At 41.9% G+C, this 17,975-nt stretch overlaps 2 protein-coding genes and 2 non-coding genes across 5 annotated transcripts in view; 1 reads left to right on the top strand and 3 right to left on the bottom strand.

The window, feature by feature from the left end:
* The window catches only part of ITK (IL2 inducible T cell kinase), a 59,853-nt gene extending 47,221 nt beyond the window's left edge, over positions 1 to 12,632 (bottom strand). For both annotated transcript variants that reach the window (XM_033927769.1, XM_033927768.1), the window contains exon 1: positions 12,307 to 12,632. The gene's annotated coding sequence lies outside the window, so the exon portion shown is untranslated. The remainder of the gene's footprint in view (positions 1 to 12,306) is intronic.
* On the top strand, positions 5,968 to 10,690 carry MED7 (mediator complex subunit 7). Its single transcript, XM_033927771.1, has 2 exons — positions 5,968 to 6,196; positions 9,830 to 10,690. The coding sequence occupies exon 2, from the start codon at positions 9,847 to 9,849 to the stop codon at positions 10,537 to 10,539; it is 693 nt and encodes a 230-aa protein (XP_033783662.1). The 5' UTR covers positions 5,968 to 6,196; positions 9,830 to 9,846; the 3' UTR covers positions 10,540 to 10,690.
* A 2,574-nt stretch (positions 12,633 to 15,206) lies between the features above and the next one.
* Positions 15,207 to 15,288, bottom strand: TRNAS-UGA. Its single transcript has one exon. It is a non-coding gene; the product is annotated as a tRNA-Ser (tRNA).
* A 685-nt stretch (positions 15,289 to 15,973) lies between these two features.
* On the bottom strand, positions 15,974 to 16,055 carry TRNAS-UGA. Its single transcript has one exon. It is a non-coding gene; the product is annotated as a tRNA-Ser (tRNA).
* Positions 16,056 to 17,975: the final 1,920 nt, after the last annotated feature.

Genomic DNA, 17,975 nt, shown 5'->3' on the forward strand with positions numbered 1-17,975 from the left:
CAACACTTAGCTTTGGCATTAGGTGGATCCTGCCACCGTCAACATTGATATTGTGAACAACTCCTGACGCCCTTTCCTTTATTGGGCGTTTCAACCCTCACCGGGTCTTCCTCGGGGGATAATGAACGTAAGCTGCCTCTCTATAAACAAAATGTGTCATAATCAGCATACCATTAATTATAATGATAAGCAGCGTCATATTATCTATCCTATTGTGATTAAAAGATTATCATAAACATACCTACATCACTAATACGGAAGATAAAAGTGATGATAAATTTGAAAAGGCCCCTGTGATATCTACAATTCCATACTAAAAAGTAGGTAATAAAGAGCAGGCTTAAAAGGAAGGCACGAAGACGTAGAACTTTAGCATTTTTTAATAAATGAAATTCCCGCCGTCTCTTATTTACCAAATTTGGAGGTCGCTGAATTGACGAGTCCAATTTTTTTGGCAAATCAGGCAGCACTAGTGTCAGGAATGGAGTTAGGGAGTGTCGGGGGCATTTGGAAGGGGCTTCAGGGGTCAATCCTAACTAGGGCTTATTTTGGGGGTAGGGCTTATATTAGGAGCATCTTTAAAAATCATGTTAGGGCTTATTTTCGGGGAAACACGGTATTTAAGTAGATTGTTTTTCATGACTGGTTCTAAGCATGGTACAATATAAAATGTAATATTACATTACATTACTTTAGTGATTTCTATTCCGCCATTACCTTGCGGTTCAAGGCATTGAAAGATCTTTGGTAATATTTATATGAACTACGAGGGGCCACTAAAAAGTTCAGTCCAATCAACAAAGTTGGAGCAGTCGCCATCGAAGGCTATACACTTAGGCCCAGATTCTCTAACTGGTACTGATTTTTTAGGTGCCCAAACGCCTTTCAAATGACATTTTTAACTGAGTTTCAAGGTGCCTACAAATCGGTGCCAGAATTCTGCCTTTGTAGGCACTTTAAGCCACTGAATGCCACATTAGGTGGCCTAAAGCACTTACAGAGATGTGATTTAAGACAAAAATAGGCGAAGGAAACGTAGGCCCAGAAAACCTCTGGTCTACATGTCTGGCACCTATCTTTCATGAAGGCACGATTCTCTACAGGGAACCGTCATGTGATTGACACACGATCAGCGGACGCTTTTTAGGCGACTGCCGATATCGGTGCTCTCTAGAATCCCAGCCTCAGTCCAATGATTTTCCACTTTTTTCATTCCATCGGAAAAATATGGAACAAAAAAAGTGGAAAATTATTGGACTAAGAGTAAAATATGGACCCCTAGACCCACCCCCAGGTCTGCCCAGTTCCACCCATCCCTACCACGTTATGTCCTAGTTCCATTCCCAATCCTGCCCTAGCCCTGCCCCTGCTCTCAGTGGGCATCCATGCATTCCTATGACATCATTGCGTGGCATCCGCGCATGTCCTCCTGCCCAATGCGATTTCGAGGAAACTTTTCAAAACCCAGACAAAGTGCCGGGTTTTGAAAAGCTGCCCAGAAAAGAAGAACATGTCCAGGGAAATCTGGATGTTTGGTAACCCTATCAATAGAGACTGCCCCAACTTTGACGTTAGCCTGAGAACTTTTTAGCGACCCTTCGTATTTCTACACTGCTTGTAGACTGTATATTCAGCCTGTCAGCCCTTTCTGTATCTGTATAATCGCCTTTTGCTTTCCTACCTGTACTCCAGACAAAATTGTGCTTTTTTGGCCACAAAAACAACATTTGGGGATATGGTTATTTCCAGGGGATTTACAAGATCTCTCAGTAGGTTGATTGTAGAAATCTCCCCACCCTCACATCCTGCCTCACAGACAATGCAGTTGCAAAGGTGTTAGAGTAAGATGCTAAATTTAGCTACTTGTTAAAAGATTTTTTTTAAAAAAGGCAGGAAAGACAAAACAAGTATTTGCTGGAACGCAACCAGTGTTTAATCCAAAAATCAGATGTAACTCACTGACATGAACAGGAAATGAATAGCTTTTATGTAAATTGGATGAGCATCTTCATTACTTTTAAGTGTCACTTATGCTAAAGCAGAGCACTCTTCCTCAGCAAGACATAAGCTCAATGAATTTCAAGTTTATTGAAAATTTGATTTAATCATATTTCAAAGCGATTTACAAGTATAAAAATGGGTATTAATAAAAAGTAGCACACTTTAAGACACTGACAATACAGGAAACAAAGAGCAGAAAGGTTGAACTACAATGTTTTAAAGAAAAAGAGAACATGTAGGGTTAAAACATTAGGATGGGGAATTGTTACCCATTAATTTTCTTTTATAGGGATAATAGCTCTCAGAAGAATGTTGAGTGCAAAGAAATCCAAGAATGTCAATTTTAAGACTCAAAATCATCCTTAAAGAGCCAGTGATTTTTCTTCCCTGATATAAACTGGCAATGAATTCCACATTTGCAGTGTTGTGACAGAGAAGATCGTGTCCCTCCGAGTGTAAATGAATCTTAAAGGGACTGAAAGGGATTTCTCCTCGGGTCTTAAGGATCTGGTTGGAGTGTATGGAGTCAGGTATCTTTCTAAGAATGCGGTCGTTTTGTCCATTAATATTTTATGTGTCAATAATGCTAATTTATAAGAAATCCTATGGCTTATGGGTAGCCAATGAGCTTTCTGTAAAAGGGGAGTAACGGTCAATTTTTTTCTTTTTAGTGACTATTTTTCTTGCAGTGTTTTGTGAGAAGAAATATATTCCTATGCTTATTTGAAAATTACAAGAAATCTGAATTAAGAGGGATTGGTAAAATTTCATCCATTTAGGTGTATTTGCATTTTCCTTATCTATCATCCAATCTCTGGGATTCGAGGGCCATGTTTCTTGGTAAATCAACAGTACGGTCTCATTATAATCACTCACTACAAGAGCAGATTTCCTTCACACAAGCCGAAACCTTTGCACTCTATTTGAGACTGCCTGCTAACACAAGACACCTGGCTTCTAAGCCACCCAAAAGATATGGATCAAGTCAGGTTTTGTGTTTGGCTTTAGTTGTACATGAATATAGAAAAAAAATGAGACCTCCTACTGTAATGCTAATGTGATTCTAATTTTCCTGAAAATTCTCTCCATGCTGAGTGAAGAATGCACTAGATTGATTTTATTTAGATTCAGAATGGTATTTTCTCAGGGATGGCTGAGTTGCTAGCCTTTGAGAATTCTTTGTGGCTACTTAAAAATGGGAAGCAAGTCTTAACCTCTCAGTGCACGCGGCAGGGGGAGGAGTGGGAAGGGTGGGCGGAAAGGGAAGGGTGGGCGGAAAAGAGGGGTGCCAGCACCCCGAGAAAGATGGTGCCCAGGGCAGGCCGCCCCCCTTCCCCCTTACTATGCCATTGCATAGATACTGAGAGAAGGGTGCTGCTTTCTATTCTATAGGGCAACTGCATGAACTGTAAGAAGCTATTGGTCATGAAGGAGTCTGGGACTGGTTTTCCTAAGTGTTGAACTAAGTTTTCTCTTTAATAAAATGCTGAATTATGTTTAGCTGCAGACCTAACTTATCTCATGTTCTAGCCTGCACTCAAGTTTCAAGTTTATTCATTATTTGATTAATCGCCTATCATAATTACTAAGCGATTTACATTTACAGAAAATACATGGTAAAATATTAACAATAATATAATAAAAATATAAAAATCATTAAAAAAAAAAAAAACTAGACAAATTTGGACAGGGGATAAAGGGGGAAGAAATACAATTTATAATAGGAAAGGAGGGACCGATAAGGGTAAAAACACAAAAGGACAGGGAAAACAAAATAATTTTAGGAAATAGTATATATGAATATGTAGCTGACTAAAATGAAAGGGAATTGTAAAGAGCAATTGGCATTTCAATTAAATATTGAAAGCATCTTTAAAAAGAAAACTCTTGAGTTGGCTTTTGAATTTATCAAGATTTTTCTCCTCCCTCAAATAAAGTGGGAGAGAATTCCATGTTTGTGGTGCTGTGACAGAGAAGATATATTGTCTTCGGGTATTTATGATTTTAAGAGAGGGAATGACCAATAAAAGTTGTTGATTGGATCGTAAAGTTTTTTGAGAGGAATATGGAATTAAGACTTTATAAATAAAAGATGGAGTTTTGGATGTTTGGGTGTTTTAGCTTGGGCATTCTAGCTTCTTATGGCTATCTCAGCATAAACGACATGTAACAGAAAGACTGCAGGGCTTAGATAAGTGACCTGCTAATGACCTGCTAGTGTGAGCTTAGCACCAATGATTGTTAAGAAAAGTAACACGTGAAAAGTTTTTTCTAGAATTCAGTTGTATAGCCAGAAGAATGTATAAATATGTATAAAAAAAAAAAAAAAAAAAATATCTCTGAAACTTCCTGGTTTCGGGACTTCTGAAGCCCAGCTTGGAGCTCGGGAGTCGCATACGTATGCTAATAAAACCTGTTGCTTTCTTCAAGTCTCTTAAGTTTTGTGGCTTCCCGAAGTGGCCTTTCAGACATACTGAATGGAATAAACTTCCACTGAACACCAGGAAGCTGGACAATTTAAAAGTGTTTAAGAACAATCTTACTGGGTTTCAGCCCCATGGTCCATTTAGCCCAGCGGCCCGTCCTCATGGTGGCCAACCCAGGTCACTAGTACCTGGCAAAACCCCATCTTTGACACATGGCATTTGGCCAGTCTTTGAAGAATCCTGTATATGTTTATGGTTTGTTAACTTATGTTAATGTAAACATACATAACTAAAAACAAATACAACACAATATATGAACAGCAACATATTAATTTGTTCTACTGAATTACTTATGTGTGTGTATACATTTTTTTTACTTGTTTTATTATAACCCGCCTTGAACAAAGGTGGTCCATCAGTTTTTTCATTAACCAATAAAGCTCCACCTGGACCAATCAAAAGTATCGACAGATACAAAAAAAAAAAAGACACTTCTACCCCTTATGCATATAATAACATAACATAACATAACAATCAATTTATATACCGCAGGACCATAAAGTTCTATGCGGTTTACAAAAGATAAAATATACAATAAGTTGAGATTAGATACCCAAGTATTCAGAAAATAGAATGATGAAATTCTGTGCAGTTTGCAGAATTTAGGATAGACTGAAAACTAGTTACCCAAATATTTAGAGAACAAGTATTGTAGGGTCATGAAATGGTTAACTGTTGTTTAAAATATTGCTCTGGCCTACATAGCTGAAGACAGTGTACAATCTATTGACTTCATCTGCCTAAAATGTATGTCCCTGCCTTACCACATTGTAAGCTAAATAGATAAGAGTTTGAGCCATGATGTACCCTACCCTTCTGTACATTTAACATTTAGAACTGTAAGAGTTAGATAAGTGACCTGCTAGTGTGAGCTTAGGACCAATAATAATTGTAGAAAGTAACAAATGAAAATTGTAGTTTTTGCATATATTAGTTTGCAAAAAGGGCACAAAAGTCCGTGTATTTCCTGTTTCTGACACTCTAGTAGGCAGGCTATTAACTGCACTAGAGTCCGGTATACCGTAATAAATCTCTTGTACTTTCTTCACGCCTCTGACTTTGTGTGTCCAAGTGACCTTTCAGTATGTCTTTCAATGCCTCCTAAATTCCAAGTAGGAGTTGGAAGATATGATCAGATGTTCCAAATCCTTGCCCCATAGTGCCGCCTGGTATGACAAGAGATGTTGGTGATTTTTTTTTTTTTCAAGTTTACAGCCTTGAACAGGCAGAAAGGCGAAATTCAAATGCCCACTATCAAAGAAAACACAACATACACCCCTCGTAAGCGTTATTCCCTTTGTACCAAGGGCTGAGTTAGTGCAAAGAGAATTCTTCTGCACGCACGCGCACCAGTGACACGCTCCGCGGCACCACCGTGCAAAGACGCTGCGTGACGTCAAGCAGAGGCATCGGGAGGAGGAGCCTCCTAGCCCCGCCTCCTACGCATCGGTAGTGACGGTGAGGTTATCCAATCATCTCTCTTTCTCTCTCGCCGACCCAGGAGGCGGAAGCAGGCCGAGCGCGGCGGCCAATCGGGGCTGCGGCATGCTTAGCTTCCGGTGAGCCGAGGCCGTGGCTTTTCCGCCCGACGGCTGGTGGGCGGGAGCTCTTTCGGTTTCCTTCTCGGCTGCTTGGCCGTCGCGAAGAGGCGGAAGGACGGTCACCCGCGCTAACGTTGCTCACTGGCTGCTCCTGTGCTGGCTCTTCTGGTAAATGACTAGGGCGATCCCAGGCTTTTCACTGATTGGCGTGAAATCTCCGCATTTCCTTGGCTGCCTGGCGATAAAGTCAGGCTCAGAGCTGGTTTTATTGCTACGACTCTTAGGGAGAGGAGGTGATGGATGCTGCGGGTGGGCAGACTGGATGGGCCATTTGGCCTTTATCTGCCATCATGTTTCTATAGCTGTAAAGCTCTATGACATCACAATGTAGGTGTAAAGAGCCTTAGCCTATAGGAAGAGGAGATGCAAATGTTAAGAGCCTTAGCCAATAGGGAGAGGAGGCGATAGTGGATGTTCTGGATGGGCCATTTGGCCTTTATCAGCCATCATGTTACAATGTTTCTATATGCACTATCATTGATCACCAAAAAATATTTTATAAGTCTCAAAATATGTTCAATTCATGAATATGACTTATACAAAGTGAACATTCAGACCCACAACTTCATCCCAGTGAACAGAGATCACGGAGTAGCTGCGCAGAGAGACCATCATAATGTTCACAGTCTCACCCACCAGAACCAGTACAGAGCATACAATAAACCAAATCTGTGTAGAAAAAAACTGTAATGACTTATCTTGGTTTATGGTGGGAAACAATCAACAGCTGCTCCGGGCACCTCCTTAAAGTTACAACAACATGCAAACAGATTCACAGATGGGGGGGGGGTCGGTGAATCTGTTTGCATGTTAAGGAGGTGCCCGGAGCAGCTGTTGATTGTTTCCCACCATAAACCAAGATAAGTCATTACAGTTTTTTTCTACACAGATTTGGTTTATTGTATGCTCTGTACTGGTTCTGGTGGGTGAGACTGAACATTATGATGGTCTCTCTGCACAGCTACTCCGTGATCTTTGTTCACTGGGATAAAGTTGTGGGTCTGAATGTTCACTTTGTATAAGTCATATTCATGAATTGAACATATTTTGAGACTTATAAAATATTTTTTGGTGATCAATGATAGTGCATATATTACATATCACCTTTGATAATTTGATTACCCTCATTTTTTTGAGTTATATACAATGTTTCTATAATCATAAAGTTCTATGACATCACAATGCAGGTGTAAAGAGCCTTAGCCTATAGCGAGAAGAGGAGATAGTGGATGCTGCACATGAGCAGACTAGATGGTTCATTTGGTCTTTATCTGCCATGTTTCTATGCCGTGGAACCTTGGTTTACGAGCATAATTCGTTCCAGAAGTATGCTCGTAAACCAAATTGCTCCTATATCAAAGCGAGTTTCCCCATAGGAATGAATGGAAACTCGCTTGGATTCGTTCCACCACCCGAGGCTACCGGCGCTGCTCCAATTCCCCCCCCCCTTGAGGCCATGGCTGCTGCTCCATACCCCCCCCCACTCGAGCCCCTCCCCCACACGATCTTACATGCTCCCCCGAGCACCAAAACGATATCCCTTACCCTGATTGGGAACCGGCACCAGCACCAACGACATGCCGGTGCCGGAGCCCTCTTCTGTGCTGGGCTGGGCGGTGCATCGGCGATCCTTCCTCTTGCTTGTGCTGGGCTGAGAATCTCAGAGAGAGTGAGACCAGAAGGCCTTGAGCATGCGCAAATGCTCAAGGCCCAGTTCAGCCCAGCACAAGCAAGAGGAAAGATCACATGTAAGATCGTGGGGGGGGGGGGGGGGAGGTATGCCAGATTGTGGGGGGGTGGCACTCGTAAATCGAGTCAAACTCACTTTCCGAGGCACTGATTTTGCGAATGTTTTGCTCGTCTTGCAAAACACTCGCAAACTGGTGCACTCGTAAACCGAGGTTTGACTATATTTCTATAACCATAAAGGTCTATGACATCACAATGCAGGTGTAAAGAGCCTTAGCCAATAGGGAGAAGAGGAAGAGATAGTGGATGCTGCAGACTAGATGGGCCATTTGGCATTTATCTGCCATCATGTTTCTGAGAAATCTAAATGCAGTTCAGAATATCTCATGCAGTTCTTCTTTCAGGTTTAAGGGCAAGCACTGCAACCAATCCACTGCCAAAAAGAAGCTAGCGTACACTCCCTCCCCCCATCTCCCTCTCCTCCTTTCTCCCCTTCATCCCAGAGGAGCAAGATAGGTAGAAAAGCATCCCATACTTTCCAGCTTAGAAATGCTGGTAGATCTGGCATTTATGTAGGAATGAGTTCAAAGTTTACCCTCAAATTGCTTAAGGCACCTGCAAAATATAAATTTCAGGACTTTTAACTACTAGAGCAGTGGTTCCCAACCCTGTCCTGGAGGACTACTAGGCCAATCGGGTTTTCAGGCTAGCTCTAATGAATATGCATGAGAGAGATTTGCATATAATGGAAGTGATAGGCATGCAAATCTGTTCCATGCATATTCATTAGGGCTAGCCTGAAAACCCGATTGGCCTGGTGGTCCTCCAGGACAGGGTTGGGAACCACTGTACTAGAGGATACATATTCAGCTGACAATGGTCAGCAAATGTTTTGCTGCTGCTGGCTTTATGCTCAGATACAAGCAGTCCCCACGTTAAAAATGGGTTCCATTTTTTTAAACATTTCTTAAGATGAATTTGTATGTAACTCAGATCCTTTACAGTACACAGTCTATAAAAATATTTTAAAAACATTAAAGAAACAGTCCTCAAAATAAAGTACCGCAGTTTAAATAGAAAAGATTGGTTTACACTTAACTTTTATTCTTCATCCGTCCCACTGTTCCCTCTTCACCTCCACATCCAACATTTCTCCAACTCTCTTCTTCCCCTTGCATCTGTAACTCACAACTCTCCCATTGCCATGACCAATATTTCTCTCTCCCTCCCTCTGCCCAACAATTCTCCTTATCTATTCCCTGTCCAACCTCAGCATCTTTTTCCCTCACTGCCTCCATTCTTCCATCCTGTGTCCCAAGTACATGTTCCCCTCCCTCCTTCTCCTATCCTTTGTCTGAAGTTTCCTTCCATCCTTCTGTGTCCCAACGCACCCCTCATCCTCCTCACGTGCCTCCCTCCCGCTGGTGTTGCTTCCTCTGGCCAGCTCTCTCCTTCCCATCATACTTCCCAAGGCCAGGGTTCCTGCATGTGGCCCACAGCTGACCCGGAAGCCTTCCCTCTCTGCTGCCAGCTGCCACAGAACCAATATTCATCCATAAACTGGATAAGTTAAACCAGGCAAGGATAGGACCACTTTGTATGCTGTTTCGACTTAGGTAGTTAGAGGGGATTTCAGTGGCACTATCCAGAGCCTCTTCTACCCAGTAAAACGGTTTTGAATATTGGGCCCAAGGTGAATAATATGGGCCGCACAAACAGATATTTTATTTTTTAGTGTTAATTATTAGTGTGATCAGGATATGCTCGAATTTCATATTGATGGTTGTAATGTTTTTGTTTTTTACTGCAAGACTGTGAAATTTTTATATTTAATCATTTACTCCCTTCCCTCCCCCCCTTTTTTTTTTACAAAGCAACATCAGTGGCTGCTGCATAGCAAAAGCCTTTAAATCTCTAAGGGCTTTGGGGCAATACTGCAGCCGCTAGCGCAGCTTTGTTAAAAAAAAAAAGGAGGGGGGGTTACATTCTGTGCTGTACGTTGTTATTTTTCTTTGAAATTAAAGACCTACTTATGCTTAACTTATTCAACAGGTCTATTCTGTGTCACCATGGCTGAACCTCAGCAAGTAAGTGCCCTGCCTTTACCTCCAATGCAGTATATTAAAGAGTACACAGATGAGAACATTCGGAAGGGCTTAGCTCCCAAGCCCCCACTACCTGTGAAAGATAGTTATATGATGTTTGGTAACCAGTTCCAATGTGATGATCTCATCATTCGACCCTTGGAAAGCCAGGGTATTGAGCGGCTGTATCCTTTGCAGTTTGACCACAAGAAAGAGTTGCGGAAACTCAATATGTCTATCCTGGTGAACTTTTTGGATCTTTTAGACATTTTGATACGGAGTCCAGGAAGCATAAGACGAGAAGAAAAGCTGGAGGACCTTAAGTTATTGTTTGTCCACATGCATCACTTAATTAATGAGTACCGACCTCATCAGGCGAGAGAGACCCTCAGGGTTATGATGGAGGTGCAGAAACGTCAACGCCTTGAGACTGCTGAAAGGTTCCAGAAACATTTAGAACGGGTGGTGGAAATGATCCAGAACTGCCTGGGCGCTCTGCCTGACGATCTGCCTCTCCCAGAGGAAGTGGCCCGTGTGAAAACAGAACCAATGGATGCTGAAGACAACAGCTGTTGTGTCGGACAGAATGAAGAGCAGGGAGAGAGCCCCATTTGTAAGAGAGAAACAGTTGTGGACAAAGATGCCGCTATGTGTGTCATAATTGATGAGATGACATAAGGCAGGTTTTGCTCACATTCTATGTATATATTGTATTTTTTAAATGTGATGTTTTGTATGGGGAAAGAATTGAACCTAAAGATCTCGTGTATTTTTTTTTTTTTTCATCAAAACATTTGTACAAATAAATTGATTCATAAAAGTTCTTAAATTCTTGTGGATGGATGGCACTTTGTAATCTGAATTTATGGTTACATTAAATTTAGCTTTCAGCAGTCCTGCAATGGGAAGAGTATACGAGGGTCAGCTGAAAAGTTCTCAGCCCAACCAACAAAGTTGGGGCAGTCTCCATTGAGAGCTATACACTTAGTCCATTGATTTCCCACTTTTTTCATTCCATTGGAAAAACACGGAACAAAATAAGTGTAAAAATCTCAGGGACTAAGTGTATAGCCCTTGATGGAGACTGCCCCAACCAACTTTGTTGGCCGGGCTGAGAACTTTTCAGCGGTCCCTCGTATAAATATTGAAGGTTGAATTGTTCGGTAAGCTGGCTTATTTGTGACTTCAGCTTTTAAAATACTCAAGGAGAAACTTGGTCTGAGCATTATTAGTTGTGGAAAATAGAGGTGAAGATGAGTAATTGAACAGATTCAGTATCTTGTTTCTGAATGAATATAAAGACCACCTTCCTCAGAAAAAGACCAGATCAATATTAATCAGATCTATTCTAAATTAATTAAAGACACAGGAAAGGAGGTACAGAGGCGATATAATTTCAAATACTTGAAAGGTATTAACAGAACAAAATATTTTCCAGAGAAAGGAAAATGGTAAAACCAGAGGGCATAATTTGAGGCTGAGGGGAGGTAGACTCCAGAGTAATGCTAAGAAATTCTTTACAGAGAGGTGGTTGATGCATGGAGGTGGTGGAGAGGAAATTGGTGATGTGAGTTCAAAAAAGCATGGGATGAACACAGGATCTCTAATCAGAAAATAATGGGTATATATTGTGACGGGGCCAGGGGTAAGCCGGCAACCCGGTTCCTGCCCCAGGTGCAAGTATTAGTGCTCGTTGGAGGACCACTCTAGAGTAAGCACAGCAGAGAAAAAAACCCAAACTTTCCACCAATAATGTCCAGTTCCAAGTTTAATTATCCAGTTCAGTTTGCACTGGTCCTAATACAGCCTGATGATGCTTGGAAAGGATTTATCACAAATAAAGTTCTTTTTTACAGCAAGTCCTTGCTTCAATCAGGAAAGAAAAACCCAAAACATTTCCCTTTAAACTGGATTTCTTTCTCACAGTTCTGCTGCCATGCTTTGCACAATTCTGGGCAGCATTCTGGTTTCAAGAACTTATATACAAAAGTTTAGCCCCACTCTTTTTAGGTTTGGCACCATTATTGTATTGAGCCCACTGTGTTTCTTCAGGAAGTTCTCCCCACCTGACTGCCTGAAGTGTGAATATCCCACTGACCCTTCTTATTTCTGGGGAGTGGGCTGGGAACCATCTACCCTTGTTTTAATGGTCTAAGATTCCCCTCCCACTAAGTTCCCACTATCAGGTATGTGAAATGTCAGGTCACTGAATCAACTCAGCTTTATTTTTCCTTCTAACATTAGTTAGCATTAGCCCATCCCCCACTCATTAGGCTTTGCTTGCATACAGGGATTCTGGTTTAATTTCTGCTTTTAGGCAATCCTCACATTCACACATCAAACTCTCATTCATTATACAGTCCCATATAAGGACAGAAATGTTTTTTAAAGTACTTTATATCATTGTTATAGAACAAACTTTCATTCCCTTTCTCCACATAGTACCTTACTGAATCATGCTGCATAAAGACATATAGTCTAAGGCTTCTGGGCTGCAGTCCATTTCATTCCCCTCAGAGATATCTCCCTCCACTTCCAAAAGAGACTCCTCACTCTCTGAAGCTGGGTACAGGCCGTCCTCTGGAGCAGTGTTTTGCCAGCCCTGCTCATGGAGCCTTTCCCTTCCAAATAGCCTCTGCTTGGAAAGCAAAGTCTTATCAGCATGGCAGTGCTGTGGGATAGGAGGTTTCTTAGCAGAAAGCAGGAAGACAGAGTTTCTAGCCTTCAGTTCCCTGTTCTGTGTGGAACATCCTTCCCTCCAGGTTCCTGATTGCCTGTGTGTGTTCTCAGCTGGCCTTGATTTATCCTGTGGAACTTTCACTGGTGCTCTAACCCTGTTCTGCCTGTTGGCTCCACCCCTTTCCTTAACCCTTGCTGTATCAGATTGCCTGCCCAGAGGTTTAACCGGAGAATTAACAGATGGCTTATAAAAAGGATTATAATGGCTTGGAACAGGAATTCTGTGCTGTGCCATCCCTTCTCTGTTCTGCCCTGCCTGTCTGATCTTAGCACTGGTAACAGAGTTAATGGGCAGCTTCCTTGGCTTAGGAATAGGCACATTTTCTTTAGTGGCAGGGTTTAAAGCAGATTTTGAACCCGTGACAGGAGCTTCCCTGTCACAATATTGAAGAACTAACGCAGGTACTGGGTAGACTTTTTATGCTGCTTATCCTAGGAATAAGTAGTGGATTTTCCCAAGCCATCTCAATAATGACCTATGAACGTCTCTTTCAGGAAATTATCCAAACCTTTTTTTAAACCCTGCTAAGCTAATTGATTTCACCTTCTCTGGTAACAAATTCCAGAGTTCAATTACATGTGCGAAGAAATATTTTCTCTAGTTTGTTTTGAATCTACTACTTAGTAGCTTCATCGCATGTCCCCAGTCCTAGTATTGTTGGAAAGAGTGAACAAACGATTCACATCTACCCTTTCCAAACTACTCATTATTTTATAGACTTTTGTCATATCGCCCCTGAGCTGTTGCTTCTCCAAGCTGAAGAGCCCTAGCTGCTTTAGCCTTTTGTCATAGGGAAGTCGTCCATCCCTTTTATCATTTTTGTCGCCCTTGTCTAATTCCGTTATATCTTTTTGGAGATATGGTGACCAGAACTGTACACAGTATTCGATGGGCAGCCATACCATAGAGAGCAATGACATTGCCCTCTACATTTAGGGCTCCTTTTACAAAGCTGTGCTAGCTGCTACCGCCTCCTTTTGAGCAGGCGGTAGATTTTCAGCTAGCGCTTGCTACAGTGTGCGCTAATCCGGTGTGTGCGCTAAAACCGCTAGTGCAAGGAGTCCTTGGAGTAGTTGATAACAGGTTTGATTTCCCAACCACAATAAACTTGTTTTTTCAGTATTTAAGCGGATAGGAGGTTATCCATCTTGAAATTTGGCTGAAACTTCAAGTGACATGAATACATGAAAGAACATAATTTGCATAGATATACTATGACAAACCCATTGCCTTTAGTTCAATACTGAGCAAGCTGGGGGGGGGGGGGAAACATTACATGAAATAGGTTATAATAGGATGGACAGTTGCACCTTTAGGGGTGGGCAACCGGTAACAAATAACAGGGTTTTGAAACAAAAAGCATTTATTTATTTAAAAAGTTATAGCCCACAAATCCAATATTTCTATGCAACTTACAATAAGTAATATTAGGCATTGGAACTTCCCTGTCTATCCAAAAGGCTCACAATGTAAGTTACAGCACCCGAATAAACATTTATTTATATACTAAAGGTATAACAAGAGAAAAAAGTCCCATGCTGCTCCTTGTGATCCTGGGCAGGTCACTTGGTCCTCCACTGCCCCAGGTGCATTGGATAGAGTGTGAGCCCACCGGGACAAGGAGGAGGAAATGCTTGAATGCCTGAATGCCCCACTTTACTTTATACATATCGCGCCGCGTTGTGGGGGCGTTGTGCTGAGAACTTCACTGGTTAAGGTAGTGGCGGGGCTTATCTGGAAAAGATCCAAATAAAGTCCAATCTAAAAAATCATAGCACCAGTCCAATCCAATAAAGAACCACGCCCGTCTCTGTACAGTTGCAAATCCGTTGGCACATGGATGCAGGAGGCAGCTCCAAGCTGAATTAAACCAGGCAAGGCCACATGCCACGGCCGTCGGCTGCAATCACCCAGGGACAAGCAGCAGAGACTCTCCATCAGCATCTCCACCGCAGCACCTGATCCCCCAGCACCGGAACCCGGCCCACAGAGCAAACTCCACCCCAGCATGAAGGGAAGGGTCCGATGTTGAGCATCTGACCAGCAGCCACCAAGCCATTCCTTCCTAATATTTTATTGTTACCTAACATGACCTCGATTACCATGACCCCCACCTCCCCAGCCCTCCATGCAGAACAATGGCTATCAGTTAACAACTGCTGTGTGCTCAAGTCCCTTATTATAGCCTACAAGAGATTCCACCTCATTGCCCCTGCCTACATCACATCCAAACTCCCTCAATATACTCCTGCCCGCCAACTCCGCTCTGTGGCCAAGAAACAACTATATATTCCTGCAGGAGGATCCCTCCAAATGGAAACAGCTCATACACACTCCTACAGCCACTTCATCCCCCGACTTTGGAACCAATTGCCTGCCCAGATAAGATCCGAAGACTCGCTGATGACCATGCAGAAAAGGCTGAAGACCCATCTCTTCAACTGTACAGTCCTTTCTTTTTTTTTTTTTTATAAATCTTTATTCATTTTAAATTTTACAACAAGTGTTCAGAAATCCATTCAATAATATACAATTCCACTTGAAATTTTACAAATGCTATTATTATATGTATGTACTGTATTTTTATTTTTAACAAAAATGATGTCGCTGCGAGCAGGGTTCGAACCTGCGCGGGGAGACCCCATTGGATTTCAAGTCCAACGCCTTAACCACTCGGCCATCACAGCGGTGATAAAATATGGCCGGAAATAAGACTTATAAAGAACGTACACGTATGCAACCCGTTCTATGATTTTTTTCCCGGTAGGTTCCAGGAGACCAGGCTGCTGGTGGCTTGAGAACGGGGAAGCAAGACTCATTCGTCAGTACTTGCAGTGATATGACTTCCGAGCAGCTATGCAACATATCATACACTCTCGGGGGCATAAGGCAAGGGGAGAGAGGAGAATGTCTAGCCATGATCTGCCCTGTCATTCGAAAAATGAGTTGCATTGTTCTGAATCGAACATTACATAGGTTCACAAATTCAGCCTTGCTACTGTGATGTAGCGATGAATGTCTTCCAAAACAATACATTCAGAACTGGAGTCTTTTCTCTACAACCTTTTACCTCCTTCTTGATTTTGATTATGTTAGTCACACGCACCTTTCTTTAAAAAGTAAAATACATTTTTATAAAGAGTATTTTCTTGCTTTCGACTGTAGGGGGCAGTAAATCGCATGCAGAAATTGAAAGCCCTTGCCTTCGGGTTTGATTATAGCTCAGGCCTTTTGCAAGAGAGTGCGGGGATTCAGCCCAGTGAGCTTTAAAAACATTGAATTCTTCGGTTTTGCTGCAACGTCGTCTGTTTCCTTGCAGGGGGAGAGTATTATTTATTCTTGTAGAAAATTGGAAAATTGTGTAAGAAACACCGCTGCGAGCAGGATTCGAACCTGCGCGGGGAGACCCCATTGGATTTCAAGTCCAACGCCTTAACCACTCGGCCATCACAGCACTGATAAGGTGAAAAAAACAGCTACAGGTATATCTTATAAATAATACTTTATACCATTAATCTATATACAGTATATAAAATCGGAGGTATGTGTGTATGTATGTGTGTATGTGCCGCGATCACGCAAAAACAGCTTGACCGATTTGAACGAAACTTGGTATGCAGATCCCTCACTACCTGGGATGATATGTTCTGGGGGTCTCGCGGCCCACCTGCACACGTGGGCGGAGCTACAAACAGAAAATCAGATTTCACCCATTCATGTCAATGGAAAAAATGTAAAAAGCTGCCATTCTCACAGTAATTCCAAAAACGGCTTGACCGATTTGAACGAAACTTGGTATGCAGATCCCTCACTACCTGGGGTGATATGTTCTGAGGGTCTCGCAGCCCACAACTCTATGTTGCTTGCTCAAGGGTGGGTTCACCCAATAATTTATATGTTCTTGCTCCTGGAGGTGAAACTAAAAATGTTGTTTATAATCAAGTTTTGCGTTAGTTGTATTGTATTCATTTTGTCAAATATTTCACATTATAATTTGAATATATGTGTGTGTGTGTGTGTGTATGTATGTATGTTCCAGCATAATTGTTCAATGCATGGACAGATTTCAACCAAACTTGACATACACATTACTTACTATTTGAGGACCAACACTGTGGGGGTGGGAAGGGGGGGATATGTAAAAATGATTGAAAATGACAGATTTTAGTATCTACCTCATGGTGTTTTCGGGCTCACAGATGAATACTCAGCATAACTCTGAAACGCATGGAGCGATTTCAACCAAACGTGGTACACATATGACTTACTATCTGGGGAAAAATATTGTGCAGGTGGGACGGGGTTAAATACTGTAGGGGTGGGAAGGGGGTGATATGTTAAAATTATCAAAAGCGACAGATATTAATGTCCAACCCATAGTTTTCGGGCTCGCAGAGATGCCGTTTAAGTCTAAGTTCAGCCCCATAGAGAGGGACATTCCTTTGGGACATGTGGAGGGTAGGGGGTTGGGACATGGGGGTGGGGCATATGGGACATGTGGGGGGGGGGTAACGTGGGGGGGTGGGACATGTAGGGGGTTGGACATTTTGGGATAAATAAATATCCGGGCAACGCCGGGTAATCAGCTAGTAGTACTATATATAGTTTGAAATTGAGTAGTTTAAAGTCTGTTCTGCTCTAAAGTGAAATGCTTGGAGAATGCATGCAGTCTTTCATCCACCTCGATTTAGGCAGGAATTGTTCTGTAAATAGTACAAAACACGGTTGGTAGAATTGTAAAGAGGGCTCATCCAGAGGCACCAAATTCAGAGATTATTTCTTTTTAAGCAGCAGGCACTTTGATACTATTACCTCACACTTCTCCCTTCTTTCTTATGAGCCATTTCTCTTTCCAGGCTTCTCATTTCATGCCACTTCTGAATTTTGCTTTTTAGGTCATTAAAAAGGGTATATGGTCTGTGTACTTAATCTGTCAGAGGTGGGCTATAACAATAATCATTTGATTCTTCTATTCAGCTGCATGTGTTCAGTTAATATGGTTTATTGAATTTGCTTCCCAACTTTTGAAACTGAATCATCAAGTTTTGAACCATTTTCTAAAACCTACATTTAAAGACTTTTAAGGGCCTTGTTCAAAATAAAGGACATGCACCATGCTCCTCTTCAATATCCACAGAAACAAAACAAAAACAAATAAAACATTTTTGTTGAACAAGGCTCTGAAGGACAGACCTTGTTGTAAATTATACATGTCTTGAATTTTAGGCAAGGAAAAACACCCGAAAAGAAAAAAAAATTGTGCATTAAAAAAAAGAAATTCTGTGAACACAGTGTGGTTTTCGTTTCATGTCTTTGTGGTGACAAAGACAATAACTTCACAGGAAAGTCAAACCTCCTGTGACTCAGAAAGCTC

The sequence above is a fragment of the Geotrypetes seraphini genome, chromosome 18 (genome assembly GCF_902459505.1).
Source record: "Geotrypetes seraphini chromosome 18, aGeoSer1.1, whole genome shotgun sequence".
Lineage (NCBI taxonomy): Eukaryota > Metazoa > Chordata > Amphibia > Gymnophiona > Dermophiidae > Geotrypetes > Geotrypetes seraphini.